The sequence below is a fragment of the Mus pahari genome, chromosome 12 (genome assembly GCF_900095145.1).
Source record: "Mus pahari chromosome 12, PAHARI_EIJ_v1.1, whole genome shotgun sequence".
Taxonomy (NCBI): domain Eukaryota; kingdom Metazoa; phylum Chordata; class Mammalia; order Rodentia; family Muridae; genus Mus; species Mus pahari.
In genome coordinates, this window is record NC_034601.1 from 11,502,675 (window position 1) to 11,521,917 (window position 19,243).

Consider the following 19,243-nt stretch of genomic DNA (forward strand, 5'->3'; position numbering starts at 1 on the left):
CCTGGAACTCACTTTGTAGACCAGGCTGGCCTCGAACTCAGAAATCCGCCTGCCTCTGCCTCCCGAGTGCTGGGATTAAAGGTGTGCGCCAACACGCCCGGCCTTCATTTTGGCTTGATTATGTTAGGAATGAGGGTGCCATTCAGCATTCACTTTGGTTTTGATAAGTCCTTTGTTGGAAGAACTTGTTTTGGTAATGTTAATACTTTATACACGATTGTATATGAGATTAAATAATGCCTTTCATAATAATAAATTAGATGTTTTTAATCATGAAGACTTTTAAGAACACTTTATAAGACCATTTTATAGAACCATTCCTTTACAGTGGAAACTTAGCTATAATGCCTTAGCCAAAACAAACAAAGAACAAGTTTCAGTAATAGTGTGTCATGATTTATAATGTTCTTTGATATATAGCTTGTTTTATTTACTTTGACCAAAATTCTGTGGAGTGTCCCCTACCCTGACATCCTCCTGTTTGGTACTAGGGACAGAGCCGTTATCTCTTCAGCCCTCTGTGAACATGTTTATTGCTTTCTTGTTCTCGCTTGCTTTCTTCACTATCATTGTGTTGTCTGAGCTTCCCAAATCCCTGTGCCACCTAAGTAGCTGGGCCTGTGGCTTGCTTCTTGATGTATAACAAGTATGAAGTGTTGTAGAAAGAAGTGATGTACTTTTTTTTTTTTTAATTCTTACTGAGGCATCATCTGCTTGTGCAGTTAACATTAAAACCATACCATATTGAGTGGAGTATTTAGGAAGATAAATTAATTGATTGATTGATTTTCAAGAATGGGTTTCTCTGTGTAGTTCTGGCTGTCCTGGAGCTTATTATATAGACCAGATAGGACTGAAAGCCGACGATCTGCCTGAATCTGTCTCCCAAATTGAGATTAAAGGCATGTTCCACCACTGTCAGACCAAGTTCTCAGTAATTTTTTTATCTGTACATTTATATACTTTATTATGCTTTTAATGGTTAATTAGTACATTTTATTATGTTACACATTGGTGTTACTCCCTCAGATACAGTTTTGTTAAGTTAACTTTGTTAAGTATTGTTAAGTCTTAGTTCTTAAGTCATACAGGTGCTTTTTATCTCCTTTGAATGAGATGTTTCTTTTTGAATCCTAGAATACTTGTACCAGTGTTTACACAAAAGATAGAACTGCTAAGTGTAAAATTCCAGCCTTAGACCTTCTGATTAAGGTAATTTTATATTTCTCAGTAGTTATTTTTTTATGCTAAGTGTGTAATGTGAAACTGGAAATCTGAGTTTTGTTTAGGTGGGAGTTTAGGAGAGGGTAGAGTTGTGATTATGTAAAGGACAGGTAGATTTTGTAACCACCACCTGGCATGACCTGGTGTTTTGTTCTCCTGTTTTTCTGAGTAATAAGAGAAGAATGTGAAGTTGCAAGAGACATAAAGGAGAGAATTAACTGAGAATTTAGTGCTTTTCCATTTGTCATTTTTACTGTCCTTGGTTAAATCTGATGCTGTTAGGTACCCAAAGAGCACCTCCTTGTGTTTCATTTAACTTTTTCCTGAAATCTTAGTAGTGAGGATAGACTGCTCTGTGCTCCCTAGGGCTCATGTTCACTTGTACGTAGTCTGAGTCATTGAATTTCTGGTTTACGTTACATTGGATTTAGTTGGTGTATGATCTTGAGTGCCTCCAAAGAAAAGTTCTACTCATGTTGTTGGTCTCCGGGGAAGTTACAGTTATGTTTAGCTTGCCTTTCCCCTGTGATCACCTACTGATCACTCAAGCCAAACTTCCCCATAATCCCACGTAGGTGTCCCTCCCAAGAGAGCAGCATGGATCTGCTGGAGGCCAGGACTGGAAGCTTTGCTGAACGGGAGGATATTTTTCTATATTTCCTCTTTAGGAAATTGTAATCTGTTTCTTTAGTTACTTCAGATACTAAGAAGTACCAGACTCATGGATGAATTTAAGATTGGAGAATTATTTAACAAATTCTATGGAGAACTTGTATCAAAATCAAAACTACCTGATACAGGTGAGATGCTATCTTCAAATATTTTAGCACATTAACCTTAGCTAACAATTTCCTCAACGAAAGTATTTTGCTGAAAAAAAAAAAAATTAGCACAATGGAAACAAAAGGATTCCTTAAGAGAAAACACATAAAGTGTAGCTTAGCTTATAGAAGTAGATTTAGATAAAACTTGGGGAAGAATTTTATGAAAACCTAGTAATTTTGTGTTTTATTATAAAACTACTTAAAACATTGTTTAAACATGCTGTGTATGTGTAGGTGCATGTGTGAAGTCAGAGGACAGTTGTAGAGAGTCACTTCTCTCCTTGTTCAGGGACTCAGGCTTGGCAGCAGTACCTGTAAAGTGCCCCCTGTGCTGTCTGGCTGATCCTAAAACCATGTTGAATTGAACTTCCTCTTATTTCTCATTTATACATTTTTCTTATTTTACTTAATTTTAATGTAGTTTGCTTTCATTTATCTGAACTTATTTTTCAGTTTTAGAAAAAGTCTATGAGCTTCTGGGAGTATTAGGTGAAGTTCATCCTAGTGAAATGATAAATCATTCAGAAAACCTGTTCCGGGCTTTTCTGGGAGAACTTAAGACCCAGGTATAATACTCCCTATGAAAATATACTTCCACAGTCTTGTTTTCATTTTTATTGTTGTTGTTTTCATTTTGTAATATCTTCCTAAAAACTCCCTTTTAGATGACATCCACAGTAAGAGAACCTAAATTTCCTGTCTTAGCTGGCTGTCTGAAGGGACTCTCCTCACTTCTGTGCAACTTCACTAAGTCCATGGAAGAAGGTATTGCCAGGCTTTGCTTGATTTTCTTTCTAATAATAAGACCTTATTTCAAAGATAAAATAAGGACAAATTCTGATGTATGCTACAATTCTAATGATATCCTCAGTGAAATAAGCCAATCCCAAACAAAAACCAAAATGTATATAGCTCTACTTGAATGAGTTACATGAGTAGGAAATTATAGAGACAGACAGTAGAATACAAGTTTCCAGGAGCTGGGGGAGGGGTGGTTTCAGTGTTGTATGTGATGAAAAAGCTTTAGGCATGGAACATGCTGTTATAAACAATGTGAAACTATTTAATGCTACTAAACTATGTCTTTGTACATTTTTAAAGTGATGAATATTATGCAGATTTTACCATATTAAAAATAGATATGAGGATGTTTGTTTAGGAGGCTGTGCACTTAAGAGGGATGGTGTTTGAGAAGAGGTAGCAGGAGGGCGCTGCAAGGCCCAGGTCAGACCTCTGTGTGCTCTGAGACAGTGGCAGTCCAGACCCTCTATACTACCGAGTGCTTGTTGCTGTTGTGAGTGCGTGTTGTGTTCAGAGTTACTTTGCTAAACCCATTCTCTGTAGTTATTTTGGTTCCTTTTTAGTTTTTTTCACATTGGCTTACAAAGGAATAGATTTTTCTATGAAGTTTGCAAACATTTTACTTTGGTCAATTCTCCCCTTTCTCTCCAGTTACTTTAATTTAAATGTTCTTTAACTTAAATAATAACCTCTTGCAATCTCAGTTCAAATGCTATTATATCAGTAATGCCTTTTTTTTTTTTAAAGATTTATTTATTTATTATATGTAAGTACACTGTAGCTGTCTTCAGACACTCCAGAAGAGGGTATCAGTTTTCATTACGGATGGTTGTGAGCCACCATATGGTTGCTGGGATTTGAACTCAGGACCTTTGGAAGAGCAGTCGGTGCTCTTAACCACTGAGCCATCTTGCCAGCCCCAGTAATGCCTTTCTTGAATGTATAGTTCAACTAACTTAGTTTTGTATTCCAAAGTTGACTTTTTAAAAAAATTTATTTACTATTATATGTAAGTACACTGTAGCTGTCTTCAGACACACCAGAAAAAGGTGTCAGATCTCATTATAGATGGTTGTGAGCCACCATGTGGTTGCTGGGATTTGAATTCAGGACCTTCAGAAGAGCAGTCAGTGCTCTTAACCACTGAGCCATCTCTCCAGCCCCCAAAGTTGACTTTTTAAATCTTTTCTGTACTAGAAAATTTGATGCTATTTTTATCATATATAACCTCTCTGACGTCATTCTCCCCCAAGTACCTATCATGTCTGCCTTCTAATACAGAAATCTTCTATCATAGCAGATGCTTTTCTGCTGTATATAAGTCACTGCTAGAAGGACAAAGAAACCAGTCAGGTATAAACCATGTCTTCTGTATAGCTGCAATTAATAATGTGATTGGAGACAGCTATATAGGTTATTGTGGTGTCAGCTTGCCTAGAAGATCCATACATTATAGTTATATACATATTTTCATTCTTCTTTAGGATATAAAATTATGACGGTCCACAGTAATACTTTATTCACATTTGTAATTTCTATCATTTACCAGGTGTCTTAGGTAGTTCTATTTCTGTGAGGAGATCAAGGTAGCTCTTATAGAAGAAAACATTTAATTGGGGCTTCCTTACAGTTTCAGAGGGTCAGCCTATGATTATAATGGCAGGAAGCAGACAGGCATAACCCTGAAGCAGTAAGCAGAGGCAGAGATAGAGAGACTCACTGACTGGACCTGGCATGGGCTTTTGAAACCTCAAAGCCCACCCCAAGTGACACGCCTCCTCTAGCAAGGCCACACTCATTAATTCTTCCCAAATAGTCCCACTAACTGAGGACTACATTCTCATTCAGACCACCAAAGCAGGCATTTTATCTAGAATAAATGCCTGAGAGCATTGGGGAAAGGGAAGTATGTTTGGCCTTGAATGAGTCATACCTTTTAACCTTTTTTAACCTTCCAGTCTTTTTTTTAAAAAATTAGATATTTTCTTTATTTACATTTCAAATGCTATCCCAAAAGTTCCCTGTACCCTCTCCCTGCCCTGCTCCCCTACCCACTCACTCCCCCTTCTTGACTCTGGTGGTCTCCTTTACTGGGGCATACAAAGTTTACAAGACCAAGGGGCTTCTCTTCCCAATGATGGCCGACTAGGGCATCTTCTGCTACATATGCAGCTAGAGACACGAGCTCTGGGGGTACTGGTTAGTTCTCCTTCCAGTCTTTATAGACACTATTAAGTTGCCTCTTTTATAGATGAGAAAAACTGAAGCTCTGAGAGATTATGTAACCTAGGTGATAATTTAGAACCTGATCTCACACAGTAGTTATTTCAGATTTTCTTTCCGCTTTCCCCAGAAGCTATAACAACTTGCAGCTCTAGCTCTGTCAAATGATGTTGAGAAGTTATTCTGGAATCATAGGAGATTTGTATAGCTACTGCAAATACCAATCTGTCTTAAGAAAAGCTGTCACTTAACAATTATCTGATAAGTAATATACATAATGTTCAAATCAGTTTTATAATTTTTAACGGCCTTCTTCTGTTGTTGTTACATCCTCAGATCCGCAGACTTCAAAGGAAATTTTTGGTTTTACATTTAAAGCAATTCGTCCTCAGGTATTATTAACATTACTTTTAAGTCTTTTACAGTTGTACTTGTGATTTTTCAGTCTATGATGGTTTCTTTTTTTCTGCAATAGATTGAGATGAAGCGATATGCTGTGCCCTTAGGTAAGATTCTGTTTTTAATAAGGTAACAGTTTAAATTACTTAGCATCATGAGTAAGGTTTTGTTTAAGTAAGAGTGAAAGCAAATACAAAAGTACCTGTGATGTTTCTCTTGTAATTATTTATAATGGAGCTTTAAGATTTCATTAATTGAAGCACATAAAGTCTTACTGGGATGATGACACTCATGGTACATGATATATATATATATCAAATATATATCATATATATGCATATATATGTGTATATATATATATATATATATATATATATATATATATATATATATTACACACACACACACACACATATTAGAGACTGCCCAGATGGCTTAGTGAGTAAAGGAACTTGATCTCAAGCATGATGACCTGAGGACCCATGTAGTGGCAGAAGAGCGTTGACTCCTGCAAATTGTCCTTTGGCCTTCATATTTGTGCAGGCTCACACACACATGTAATAAGAACATTTTATAAAAAGTACATTTTTAATGTTAGTGCAATTAGACTCAATGGCCAAAAACATTTTATGTTCATATAGAAAAGAATTTTAAATATATATGTGTATATATATATATATGTACATACTCACATACATATATACATATGTATATATGCACACACATATATATAAACACATATGTATATATGTATATATTAGAATATCATTCAGGAGATTCAAGCTGCTTAGCTAGTTTGCTGTTGTTGAGATGTGGTTTCATGTTGCCTAGGGTGGGCTTTCACTTAACTATATAGATGAGGACATCCATTTCCCTAATGCTTAGATTTCAGGCATATGTACCATACGCTGCTAGCTACCAAACCCAGGGCCTTGTGCAGCTATGCAAACACTCTACTAACTAAACTGCAAAGGCCCATAGGGTCTTTAATTTTGCTTTGAGTCAATAAATCCAGATCCAGTTTCAAGTCATTGTAGAGACTAGGAACATAACAGGTATTACAGGGTACTCTGAGATCACCAATTATAGGATAATATACTGAATCTTCTTTTGTGTGTGCGTGGGGGGGTGTGGGGGTGTGTGTATGGGTGTTTTGAAACAGAGTTGCTCTACATAGGCCTGGCTGTCCTAGAACTTACTTTGTAAACTAGGCTGGTCTCAAACTCATATCCTACCTTTGCCTCCTGAGTGCTTAAAGGGTTTGCCACCATGCCTGTCTGTACTAAATTTTCTTGAGCGTGGTTTAAACTTTAGCATATACAGGAAGCTTTCTTACTTCTTGTTCTGACTTGTGTTGACATATTTTAAACGGAATGGATTTTATATTTGCAGCTGGCCTACGATTACTTACCCTACATGCATCTCAATTTACTACCTGCCTTCTGGACAACTATATTACTTTATTTGAAGTACTAACAAAGTGGTGTAGCCATACAAATGTGGAATTAAAAAAAGCTGCACATTCAGCCCTGGAGTCCTTCCTGAAACAGGTACTTTACATTCAACTTTCATTAAAAATTTCCACAAAAGAACTAAATTCCAATCTTGTATGTGCATGCTTGAAAAATAATTGCAAGATGACCCATTAGTTCCTGTAGCACTTATAGTAGAAAGCTTTGCTATTGATCTGCCATGGGTGTTAGCTAGATTGGATGATCTCAGATTTGATCAATACTTGAACCTGATGACTGAGTTAAATAGCTGGGACCCACATGGCGGGACTTTCATAGTTTTCTTCCAGCCTTTACACACACACACACACACACACACACACACACACACACACACAATACTATACATCACCACAAACAAGCAAGCAAACAAATGTAGCTAAGAAAAATTTAAGTGTGACATGCCATTTTCTGGTCATCTCAGTTTTCCTGGTCTCTTTTACTCCACCTCCCAGCCCCCTCTTTTAAGGAAAAATGCATCACATAACAGTATATCCTTAGTTAAGAAACTGTCTTTTCTGGACTTATGTTAACTGAGCATATTGAAGCCGAGGGTTCTGAGTAAAAGCAATCAAACAGTATGTTAATGGTCATATTTGTTTAAGCCCTTTTATTTTGCTATTAAATGTTTCTAAGGAATAAATGTCATTCAATTACAGATTTCATTTACTGTGGCAGAAAATGCAGAGTTGCATAAGAGCAGGCTGAAGTACTTTATGGAACAGTTCTATGGAATCATTAGAAATACAGACTCGAACAACAAGGAGTTAGCCATTGCTATTCGCGGATATGGACTGTTTGCGGGAGTATGATTCATTCATTTACTGTATTTTATGGTTTTGTTTTATTTAGTTATTTACAGGAATCTATTATTGGTATTCTACTAACAGTTCAGTTTTCAGTGTTTACTGTGTACTAGCATACATGCATTATCTTAGATTCCTCATAGTTCACCTATAAGATGAACTATTATTGTTATTATTCTGTTTTATACATGAAAAAAAAAAAAGACCAAGATAAGTTAGCTAATCTCTCAAAAGCTACCCTGAATTGATTGTAAAAAGACATAGCTCTTATCTGATACGTGTCTGTAATTCCAGGGTGGGAAACAGAGGCAGGAGGATTAAGAGTTTGTGGCCCTTGTGAGGCTATGCCAGTGCCTGGTAAACACAGAAGTAGATGCTCACAGTCAGCTATTGGATGGAACACTGGGTCCCCAATGGAGGAGCTAGAGAAAGTACCCAAGGAGTTGTAGGGGCTGCAACCCTGTAGGTGCAACAACAATATGAACTAACCAGTACCCCCTGAGCTCGTGTCTCTAGCTGCATATGTAGCAGAAGATGGCCTAATCGGCCATCACTGGGAAGAGAGGCCCCTTGGCCTTGTAAACTTTATATGACCCAGCACAGGGGAAGGCCAGGGCCAAGTAGTGGGAGTGGGTGGGTAGGGGAGCAGGGGCGGGGGTGGGGTATAGGGAACTTTCCGGATAGCATTTGAAATGTAAATAAAGAAAATAATAATAAATAAATTTAAAAAAAAAAGAGTTTGTGGCCAACCTGGGCTACATAGTACTCTAGGTCCAAGTTAGGCCATCTAAACACACCTAGGACGTAGTTAACCAAGAAATACAAACACCTCCAGCAAACAAAACCCATATAAATTTGGTTCTGAAGGTTAGAAGCATCTCCTCTTTCTTTGTACTCTACTGTCCCCTTACATTAAAACCATAAAATGTATCTATAGATGGTTATAACTATGTTATGACTAGATATGAAAGTACAGTTGTATTCACTTAAAGTTTTAGACAAGATATCTTAGGACAGAGAGGCAGCATATTTAAGACTAGCTGGATTCCTACCTGTAATCCAGGCTTCAGGAAGCTAGCCTAAGCCTTATCCACCCCACTCCACCCCCATCTGCATTTGTTTCTGTGTGAAGCTCTAACTAATCCAGGGACAAAATAAGTAGTATGTGAGAAGTCTTGTGTTTCAGTGATTAGCTTTACAGGGCCAGTGCATAGTGAGAACTGTCCTTTAAACAGCCTAGAACAGAATTAGCAATGTATATAACTATTTAGGATGAGAATATATATATATATATTTATATATATATATATATATGTTTATATATATATATACAAATATATACATATTTACACAAATATGTATAAATATAAATTATATAAATATAATATTTAAATATATAATTTATATAAATTTATACAAATATATATATATTTGTGAAGATTATAAGATATAATATATATGGTAAGATAAATAGATTACATTAATAATATTCAGCAGTTTATAACCGCACGTCTTAATATGACATGTTAAATACCTTTCTTTTGATGCTGATAAGATTCCGGTTTCTGTTTTGCCTTTCCTAAAGCCTTGCAAGGTTATAAATGCAAAAGATGTTGACTTCATGTACGTGGAGCTCATTCAGCGCTGTAAGCAGACGTTCCTCACCCAGGCAGATGCTTCTGAGGATCATGTTTACCAGATGCCAAGTTTCCTTCAGTCAATTGCAAGCGTCTTGCTTTACCTTGACACAGTAAGTGAAATGGTTGCACTGAGCATGGTTGTAAGTAGTTAATCTCATCTTCACGATTAACCTTTGTTTTTAATTAATAAAAAGCACAGAATTTCTTGGTTAAATTATTAATTGTGGAGCTTCTTAATAACAATATAAAATGGATAATATCCCAGAAACTTGCTTGCAGATACTAATTTAATTTTTTGAAACAACAAAGTTTAGCAACAAGTGTGTAACAAGCACCATTATAACTCTAAGCTCTTGAAATGAACAGCATTGCTTATCATGAATCCCAAACTTACTAATATTTCTTTTGACAATAGGTAGTAAAAGTCCCAAAGGACAGTTACTAATGAAAGCTGTGTTTGCTAGTCTAACAGTCTGTTCTGGGCCTTCTCTTCTGTGGAAGGACAGAACCCTTCATAAGGAATTTTGAGTGATACGGAGTACATTCAGTATAGGTACCCTTGTGAGCCTCATGACAGCTTATTAGTATTTGTGTCATAGATTTTGTTGTTGTTATCTAAAGCAGGGTTACTAAAATTACTTCCACTCCTGATTTTTTTTTTTAGTCAGGGAAATTTTGATACAGCCCTGGGTATATAAGTATATTAAATAGTTGTACAAATCAAACATTTTCTTTCCTTTTTTTCTCCTTCCCTTTCTCCCTCTTGTTCCAGCTCCCCCTCTTTCTGGTCCCTGTTCTCTCCGGCCCATACATAGGTTCTTATTTCTCATTATGGATGGTTGTGAGCCACCATGTGGCTGCTGGGATTTGAACTCATGACCTCTGGAAGAGCAGTCAGTGCTCTTAACTGCTGAGGCATCTCACCAGCCCAGATGTTGTCTAATAATAAAGAGTAACTAAACTTAAAACAGTCCTTTGGTTTCTGTATAATTTTAACCATTTATTAAAGATTAAAGGAAATTCACATACTGATGAGATGGATTACTTGTTTACTTTTACATGAAGATTTAATCCTGGTTGACTGTTCGCTGCTATAGGATGTACAGCATCAGAATTGATAAATGATTTTACAGCCACCAAAGCTGAGAATGCTTCTTGGCACAATCAGGCAGAAGCATATATAGGGCCATTTCAGAACTGGAAATACTGTCCTAATCCCAAGCCGTTATTCATTTAATGATTTCTTTTCTTTTCTTTTCTTTTCTTTTCTTTTCTTTTCTTTTCTTTTCTTTTCTTTTCTTTTCTTTTTTTCCATCATATCAAGTTATTTTATTATTTTTTTTCAATTTTTTATTAGATATTTTCTTCATTTACATCTCAAATGCTATCCCGAAAGTCCCCTATACCCTTCCCCTGCCCTGCTCCCCTACCCACCCACTCCCACTTCTTGGCTCTGGCGTTCCCCTGTACTGGGACATATAAAGTTTGCAAGACCAAGGGGCCTCTCTTCCCAATGATGGCTGACTAGGCCATCTTCTGCTACATATGCAGCTAGAGACACGAGCTCTGGGGGTACTGGTTAGTTCATATTGTTGTTCCACCCATAGGGTTGTAGAGCCCTTCAGCTCCTTGGGTACTTCCTCTAGTTCCTCCATTGGGGGCCCTGTGTTCCATCAAATAGCTGACTGTGAGCATCTACTTCTGTATTTGCCAGGCACTGGATGGGATGGATCCCCGGGTGGGGTAGTCTCTGGATGGTCCTTTCATCTTAGCTCCAAACTTTGTCTCTGTAACTCCTTCCATGGGTATTTTGTTCCCTATTCTAAGGAGGAATGAAGTACCCACACTTTGGTCTTCCTTCTTCTTGAGCTTCATGTGTTTTGCAAATTGTATCTTGGGTATTCTAAGTTTCTGGGCTAATATCCACTTATCAGTGAGTGCATATCTGTGAGTTCATTGTGATTGGGTTACCTTACTTAGGATGATATCCTCCAGATCCATCCATTTGCCCAAGAATTTCATAAATTCATTGTTTTTAATAGCTGAGTAGTACTCCATTGTGTAAATGTACCACATTTTCTGTATCCACTCCTCTATTGAGGGACATCTGGGTCCTTTCCAGCTTCTGGCTATTATAAATAAGGCTGCTATGAACATAGTGGAGCATGTGTCCTTATTATCAGTTGGGAGTATCTTCTGCGTATATGCTCAGGAGAGGTATTGCTGGATCTTCCTGTACTACTATGTCCAATTTTTTGAGGAACCGCCAGACTGATTTCTAGAGTGGGTACAATGATTTTTCTTTTTAATGGAATTTAGATCAGAAAAGGCAGAAGTTCTGTTGTTTTTCTTTTAAAACAGATTTTATGTATTTTTATTTCTTAGTCATACAATTGTTTTGCCTATATATATGAATATGCACCTTATGTATATTTGATGTCCAGGGAGGCCCCTGGAACTACAGTGACACCATGGTAACACTGTGAGCTGTGGGCTCTGGGAGCCAAGTCCTCTGTAAGGGCAACAGATGCTTCCAGCTGCCTAGCTGTGCATGTATCCAGCCTGACAGTAGCTTTTAAAGTCAAATATTCTAATACAATATAATTCAATGCTGAGGAATGATAGAAAAATATCAATTCTTTTGTTATTAGTCATTGTTTTTTTGGTATTTGTTTCTTTTTTTTTTTTTTTTTTTCTGCTTTTTGAGTCAGGGTTTCTCTGTATAACCCTGGCTGTCCTGGAACTCACTCTGTAGACCAAGCCATCCTCAAACTCTACCTCCCAAGTGCTGGGATTAAAGGCATGTGCCACCTGGCTGTCATTGTTTTTCTATAAGAGGAAAAAACTAGCATGTCAAATAAAAAGACTAATTCATAAGGCAGCTTTGAATTTGAAGTGAAGTGTTTCAGGCAGTACTTATTGGAGCTGTGGGACAAGACGCAGAGGGTGTGTTCAGAAGCTAGGGTGTGGTCAGGTCATGTGACACAGTAGGCAAGCACTTCTAGAAATTCCTCGCATTCTTCATTTCTTATTTGTTAACTATTTTGTGTATGAGTGTTTTGTCTGAATGGGTGTGCGAGCACCACATGCATGCCTGGCCTTTCAAAGGCCAGAAGAAGCATTAGATCACTTGGATCCATAGTACAGACAGTTATGGGCTGCCATTTAGGTGCTTGGAATAGATCTCACCCTGGGAGAGTTCCAGTGCTCTTAAACTTTGAGACATCTCACCAGCCCCATACCTCGTGTTCTGTACATGTTTGATTTTTTTTTTTAAATAACTTGCCATCTGGGTATTTGGAAATGTTTTACTATTCTGATATATCTTCTGATCTCCATAGTTGATTGTATGATCCCATTTGGATCACAACACAATTTAAGAAACTGGAGTCTGGAGCAGAAAAAATAGGTGTTACCTTTTCCATCTTCCTTAAAGATTCACATAGCCACTTAGAAGTGTGCTGTAAATGCCACTCAGTTTGATTCCAGCAGCTGCAATAGTTAGATAGGTTAACAAATCAGAATTTATATTTACTTGTGAGTACTCTATAGATTATTTATTTATATTTTATATATTAAAATATTTATGTCATTGTAATATATATTACATATTATAGTATATTAAAATACTATATTTATTCCCTGTTCTAATTTTGAGTTTTTCTCCATTTCTGGTAGGTTCCAGAGGTATATACTCCAGTACTGGAACATCTCATGGTTGTACAGATAGACAGCTTTCCTCAGTATAGTCCCAAAATGCAGTTGGTGTGTTGTAAAGCAATAATAAAAGTTTTCCTAGCCTTATCAGAGAAAGGACCAGTTCACTGGAATTGCATTAGTGCTGTGGGTAAGCTTGCCTTTGATTTTCATTCTTAATGTGGTAAATGCTAAACATTTAACATGCTATTTGATATATTTAAAGAAAATCCAGTTCCCTAATTCTTTGTGCATATATTACTTTTTAGAGAACTTTTCATTTTGATCAATCAAAATCTTTTTTTTTTTTTTTAATTAGACTTTGGAGTCAGTGGTACCTACTACTTCTTTACATAGAATCTTTCATTTTCTTTTTGACAATTTCAAAACTATAAACAACACATCTGGATTATATGTACCCATGTCTTAGTTACTGTTCTATAGGTGTGAAGAGACAATCTAACCAAGGCTACTTAAAAGAAAGCATGAATTGGGGCTTGCTCACAGATACAGGGAATTTAGTTAGTCCATGGTCATCATGGCAGGGAGCATGGCAGCAGATAGGCAGACCATGGTGCTGCAGCAGTAGCTGAGAGCTCACATCTGATCCGAAAGTTTAGCAAGAGTTTTTCTAATCTCATAGTTCATTCCCAGTGACACAACTTCTTCCACAAAGCCACACATCCTAATCCTTCCCAAACAGTTTCATGAACCGAGGTTCCAAGCGTTTCAAATGTATAAAAGAGCCCATGGGTGCCATTCTTTTTTTTTTTTTTTTTTTTGGTTTTTCGAGACAGGGTTTCTTTGTATAGTCCTGGCTGTCCTGGAACTCACTCTGTAGACCAACTCAGAAATCTGCCTGTCTCTGCCTCTCTAGTGCTGGGATTAAAGGCATGTGCCACCACCGCAGGCTCCATGGGTGCCATTCTTAAACAAATTACCACAATGCCCAACTCCTTCCTCCTACTCCATGTATGAATCCTCAATTTCTTCCTCCCACTAACCCCTCCATGTTCTCTTTCTCATTGTTAATAACCGAGTCCTATTGCTGCTGCCTCTTGACTTGATTTTGTGCAGATAGCTACAGTGAGTTTGTAGGTACAGTAGTCGTGTCATGGCTCATCCTGTGGCCCTTAACATTCATCTCACTTATCTCACTCTCCTTCCAAGATACTCTATGAGCCTTGGGGTGTTGGTGGGGATATAGGGCTCCCATTTACAGCTGAGCATTTAATAGTCATTAATTGTCAGAATCTTGACTGGTTATGAGTGTCTGCATTAACTGGTGCCCACTGCAGAGAGATACTTCTAAAGCCTAAAAATTTAGACCAGATGGAGTACATTCAGAGTGGTTTGGCCCGAGACGAGCATACATAGTTAGAAGGCAGTTTTATTATGTCTATTTAACAAGGTAACTATACTAGATTGTTCCACAGGGCATTATGCCCCCTGAGCTATGGGCTTTTTTTTTTTTTTTTCACTGAAAAGCCTTTTTCTTTAAACATCTTTGGTTTCTGAATCTCCTTTTATTTTATTTTATTTTAGACTGAGTATCACTATGTAGCCTAGGCTGACTTTGAGCTCCACCATTGTCCAGCTTCTACTTTCCAAATGCTGAGATTATAGATGTGTGTTACCATACCAACTTTATCAATAGTTCAAAATTTAAAGCTAAAGGTATTAACAAATTTCACATAGAAATTAAGAGGCAAAATAATGATTGTTGTTTTTATTGAGTGACTGTGCTTCTCAATGTTTCCTTCATTGTTATTTTGTTTTCTTCATTTTTTAGTGCATCAAGGTTTAATTAGAGTATGTTCTAAACCTGTGGTCCTTCAAAAGGTAAACTCTGATTCTGAAGTGTCAAACTCTGCTCTTACCACTGGGTGTTAGAAACAGTGTTTTAGCAGTAAATTTATAAAAAAGCCTTTCTTAGTCTAGCCACCCCCACCCATTTTCTTGAGACATGTTCTTAATACATTGCATGCTACCCTTGAACTTGATGTAGCCAAAGATCACTTTGAACTTCCAATATTGCTGCCTGTACCTTATAAATGCTAGGATTACAGGTGTACGTCAGTGTGCCACATTTATGTAGTGCTGGGGATTGAACCCAGGTTTTTATGCATACCAGGGAAGCGATCTGCCAGCCAAGTCCAGCTCACCCATGCCTTACATTTTGAAGTTTCATGTATAAATACCAGCCTCTGTTGGATAAATATACTTCTAAGGAATAAAATGATGTTATATATAATTAAAATTTTTCTTTCAATGCGTGTATGTATGTGTGTGTTTGTGTGTGCACATGCTGTAATGAGCTTGTGGCTGTTGGAAAGTGATGTTTAAAATTTAGTTCTCTTCCATCATGTAGGTTCCAGGAATCTAACTCAAGTCATTAGACTTGGTAGCATGTGCATTTACATGCTGGGGCATCTTGCTGTCCCTGATAGCTACATCTTTACAAAGAATCTTTACAATCTAGGGGGAGATATAAATGTATATGAGTTAGTGGACCTCTCAGTCCATGAGTAGAATGAGAGTTTGGATCAAATGAGAAGAGGGATGATTTGTAGTTGGTTTGGTAGGTAGGTGAGTTAAAATTTTTCATTGGCTATAGTCACTGTCTTACTGTTAGGAGAAATATTAAAATAGAACCCATACTACTGTCAGCACGGTATCGGCAGGATGGCCGGCCAGGCACTGGTCGGCAAGAGCCTGCCTGTTCTCATCTCGTGGAGAGTTTCTGACTCAGAGCTCCGAAATCTCTCCATGCAGCTCACAAAGTTCCCACTGGAGGGTCCATCTCCATATTTCAAAACTCCCACAGCCTTTTGTGGTATACTTCTGGCAAATCCATGTTTTGCCGTCATGCCTTTCTCTCTGGAACCCAGTAGAGCCACCACGTGAAGGAAAACTCCACACAAAATTAGTTCAGAATCAGTGGTAACTCAATCGCTGGGCGCATCAACTAGAATCCTAAGCTTGTAAGCCATATTAAATCTAAATCCTCCAGTGGCAAATCCACCAGCTAAACCTACACTAGAAGCTACATCTTGTCCTCTTGCTATCCCTGTCTAAAGGCCCCTATATCTCTCTTGCCTCCTGGCTTCCACTATCCAACCTGGAAGTCTTGCCTTGTCGCCCTCTGATTGGTTCCTTTATTCATTAGGAGAGGGTTCACAGGAAGTCACCTGAGTACGTGACTCATTCCTCCTTCCAGACAGCCCCTCCTGGGAAANCTTAACATCAAAATACAAACAGCACCAGGGCCATCCACAACATCTTACCTTTCTAGTTTTCTTTTACTATGCTGTCTTACTTTCTTTAGTTTATTGCAGAATTTATATTGGTTGCTGTTTTAGTTTAGAAAATTCTGTAAGTCATTATGTTCTGACATGAGCTACCCTGTGTGTCTACCAGTCAATAATGGGATGTTGTCTTCTCTAGGATGTTGAGTCTAGGTCTGATAACCGTTCGGCCTCGGAGGAAGTCAGAACTGGCAGGTGGAAAGTACCTACATACAAAGACTATGTGGATCTTTTTCAGCATCTTTTAGGCTGTGACCAGATGGAGGTAAATTTTTAAATATGTATTTTTATTAAGCTTCCATATTTGGGGAGCTTACACATTCATGTGGCAGTCAGAGGATAACTTCTAATAACCAATTTTGCCTTTTGACCAAGTGGTTCCCAGAGATTAATCTCAGATTGTAAGGCTTGGGTACAAATGCCTTTATTTACTTAGCCATCTCTCTAACCTCTTTGTTTTTTATTTTTTGAAACAGGGTCTCATGTAGCTCAAGTTAGCCTGGAAGTTGTATGTAACTAAGAGTCAGCTTGACCTCCTGATACTCTTGCTTCCTACTCCAACCAAATTTTATAATTTGAAAGATATAAATGTACTCCACTTTTCACCTTTATTAACAGGCTCAACTAAACAAATACACACTAAAAACCAAACAGACAAGACACCACGTCTCAGAAAAACTAAACAGAACATCTCCATAGTTATAGATGTCTTAGTCAGGGTTCCTGTTTCAGTGATAAAACACTATGACCAAAAGCCACTTGGGGAGAAAAGCTTTTTTTTTTGTTCTGTATTTCCATAGCGTAGACCATCCTTGATGAAGTCAGAGCAGAGACCTGGAGAGCCAAAGTGAGGCAGAGGCCATTAAGACGGCTTACTAACTTGTTCCTCATGGCTTGCTTCTTTTTCTTTTCATCCAGGACCACTTGCCCAAAGGTGGCACTGCCCACAGTTACCTGGGCTCTCTCACCATATCAGTTATCAGTCAAGAACTAGCTCAGATACTTGTCTCTGAAGCATTTTCTCACTTAGGAGTCCTGCTCCCCAGATGATTCTTACTTATGTCAAGTTGACATATATACTAGTAAGAACTGGTAGGTTTCAGATACTTATTTCAGAATTTTGTTTAACTTTTCATTTTTTTTTTTTTTCTTTTTCTCAAGACTTGCGAAGCCTTGGCTGTCCTGGAACTTGTTCTATAGATAGAACATACCTAGAACTCACAGAGATCTGCTTGCTTCTGTGTCCCAAGTACTGGGATTAATGCCATTGCCACCTCTGCCCTGCTAAAAGTTCTTTTCTTTAATTACAGGATTTTATTTTAGGAGATGAAACATTTCTCTTTGTGAACTCCTCCCTTAAAAGTCTGAATCATTTACTCTATGATGAATTTATAAGATCAGTTTTGAAGATTGTGGAAAAATTGGATCTTACACTGGAAAAACATACCGTTGGAGAGCAGGAGGTTAGCAGAGCCTATCAATGACTTTGCATCATTCTAATACCAACCCTTTGCATGCTTGGGACAATAGCACATCTTCAAGGGAAATAGGTTTCTTTGTGATGATTATGTGCCTTAGGTGCTTTTTTGTTGAATGTAATCCAACATATAGAATATGTTATTAAAAGAGTATTCAAAAAGTGATTTATATGGTTAATGTGCTAAAATAACATTTTTAGTCAGGTGTGGTGCTATTTGTGATAACAACTTTTGAGGAGCTCATATAGGAAGATGATGAGTCCAAGGCAAGCTTGCATTACAAAATAAAACTCTGCCTCAGCAAACCTACATATGGCTAGCACTCATTTTAGTTAACTCACAACCACCTGTAACTCCACCTACAGGGGATCCAGCATGCCTCTACAGGCACCCATATACATGTAATCAGTCTCTCTCTCTCTCTGCCTCTGCCTCTGCCTCTCTCTCTCTCTCTCTCTCTCTCTCTCTCTCTCTCTCTCTCTCTCTCTCTCTCTCTCTCTCTCTCTCTCTCACACACACACACACAAGTAAATGAATAAAAGTAAAAATAAATCTTAATTAAAAAAATAAGATCATTCACCTAAAGTGGACCAGACTTAGTGCCTTACTCTTGTAATTCTGGCACNGTGGACCAGACTTAGTGCCTTACTCTTGTAATTCTGGCACCGTAGAGATTGAATTAGGAAGACTGCCATGAGTTCAAAGCCATCCTGAGATATGTAGTGACTTCAGTGTCAGTATGTCCTTGCTTCAAAGCATACATAAACATATGTAAAAACAAACCTTCTCTAAAGATGCTTCCTGGAACCACACTTCCTTGTTGTTTAACTAGAATTTGAGTACAAAAATTATATTTTATAACAGATTTGAAACTATGACCTTAAAACTCTGGTAAAACTTAGCTGGGCATGGTCTTATATGTCTGTAATTCTGGATCTTAAGGATGTGGAGTTCAAGGCCAGCCTGGACTATATAGCAAATTTGAGGCTCGTATGGCTACAGAGTAGGACCTTATCTTAAAAAATACATAAATACAATAAAATCATGTATTTTCCCAAAATAAGTATTTTTTGTTTGTCTTATTATGTATTATTCTTTTGTGTATCAATTTGAAACTGATGCATCATTATTGATGCTTTCTCTTTTTTGAAGTTTGTCTCTGTCAAGATGCCATCATTCTTTTAAAAAATACAGCACTTCCCTTATGTTGACTATATGTTGACTTCCAACCCTTGGGAGGCAGAACCAGCATGATTGCCTTGAGTTCAAGGGGTAGCCTACTCTACAGAGTAAAACATTGTCTCAAAAACTTTTCAAAGTGGAAAGATAATGT

At 37.6% G+C, this 19,243-nt stretch overlaps 1 protein-coding gene across 1 annotated transcript in view; it reads left to right on the forward strand.

The window, feature by feature from the left end:
- Prkdc (protein kinase, DNA-activated, catalytic subunit) overlaps positions 1–19,243 on the forward strand; it is a 201,570-nt gene that overhangs the window by 26,421 nt on the left and 155,906 nt on the right. The window contains exons 3-15 of the mRNA XM_021209938.2: positions 1,138–1,212; positions 1,916–2,024; positions 2,502–2,614; positions 2,714–2,813; positions 5,409–5,464; positions 5,548–5,578; positions 6,864–7,021; positions 7,642–7,788; positions 9,374–9,538; positions 13,107–13,275; positions 14,917–14,966; positions 16,572–16,697; positions 17,743–17,895. Of these exons, the coding sequence (XP_021065597.1) occupies positions 1,138–1,212; positions 1,916–2,024; positions 2,502–2,614; positions 2,714–2,813; positions 5,409–5,464; positions 5,548–5,578; positions 6,864–7,021; positions 7,642–7,788; positions 9,374–9,538; positions 13,107–13,275; positions 14,917–14,966; positions 16,572–16,697; positions 17,743–17,895 (1,452 nt within the window). The remainder of the gene's footprint in view (positions 1–1,137; positions 1,213–1,915; positions 2,025–2,501; positions 2,615–2,713; positions 2,814–5,408; positions 5,465–5,547; positions 5,579–6,863; positions 7,022–7,641; positions 7,789–9,373; positions 9,539–13,106; positions 13,276–14,916; positions 14,967–16,571; positions 16,698–17,742; positions 17,896–19,243) is intronic.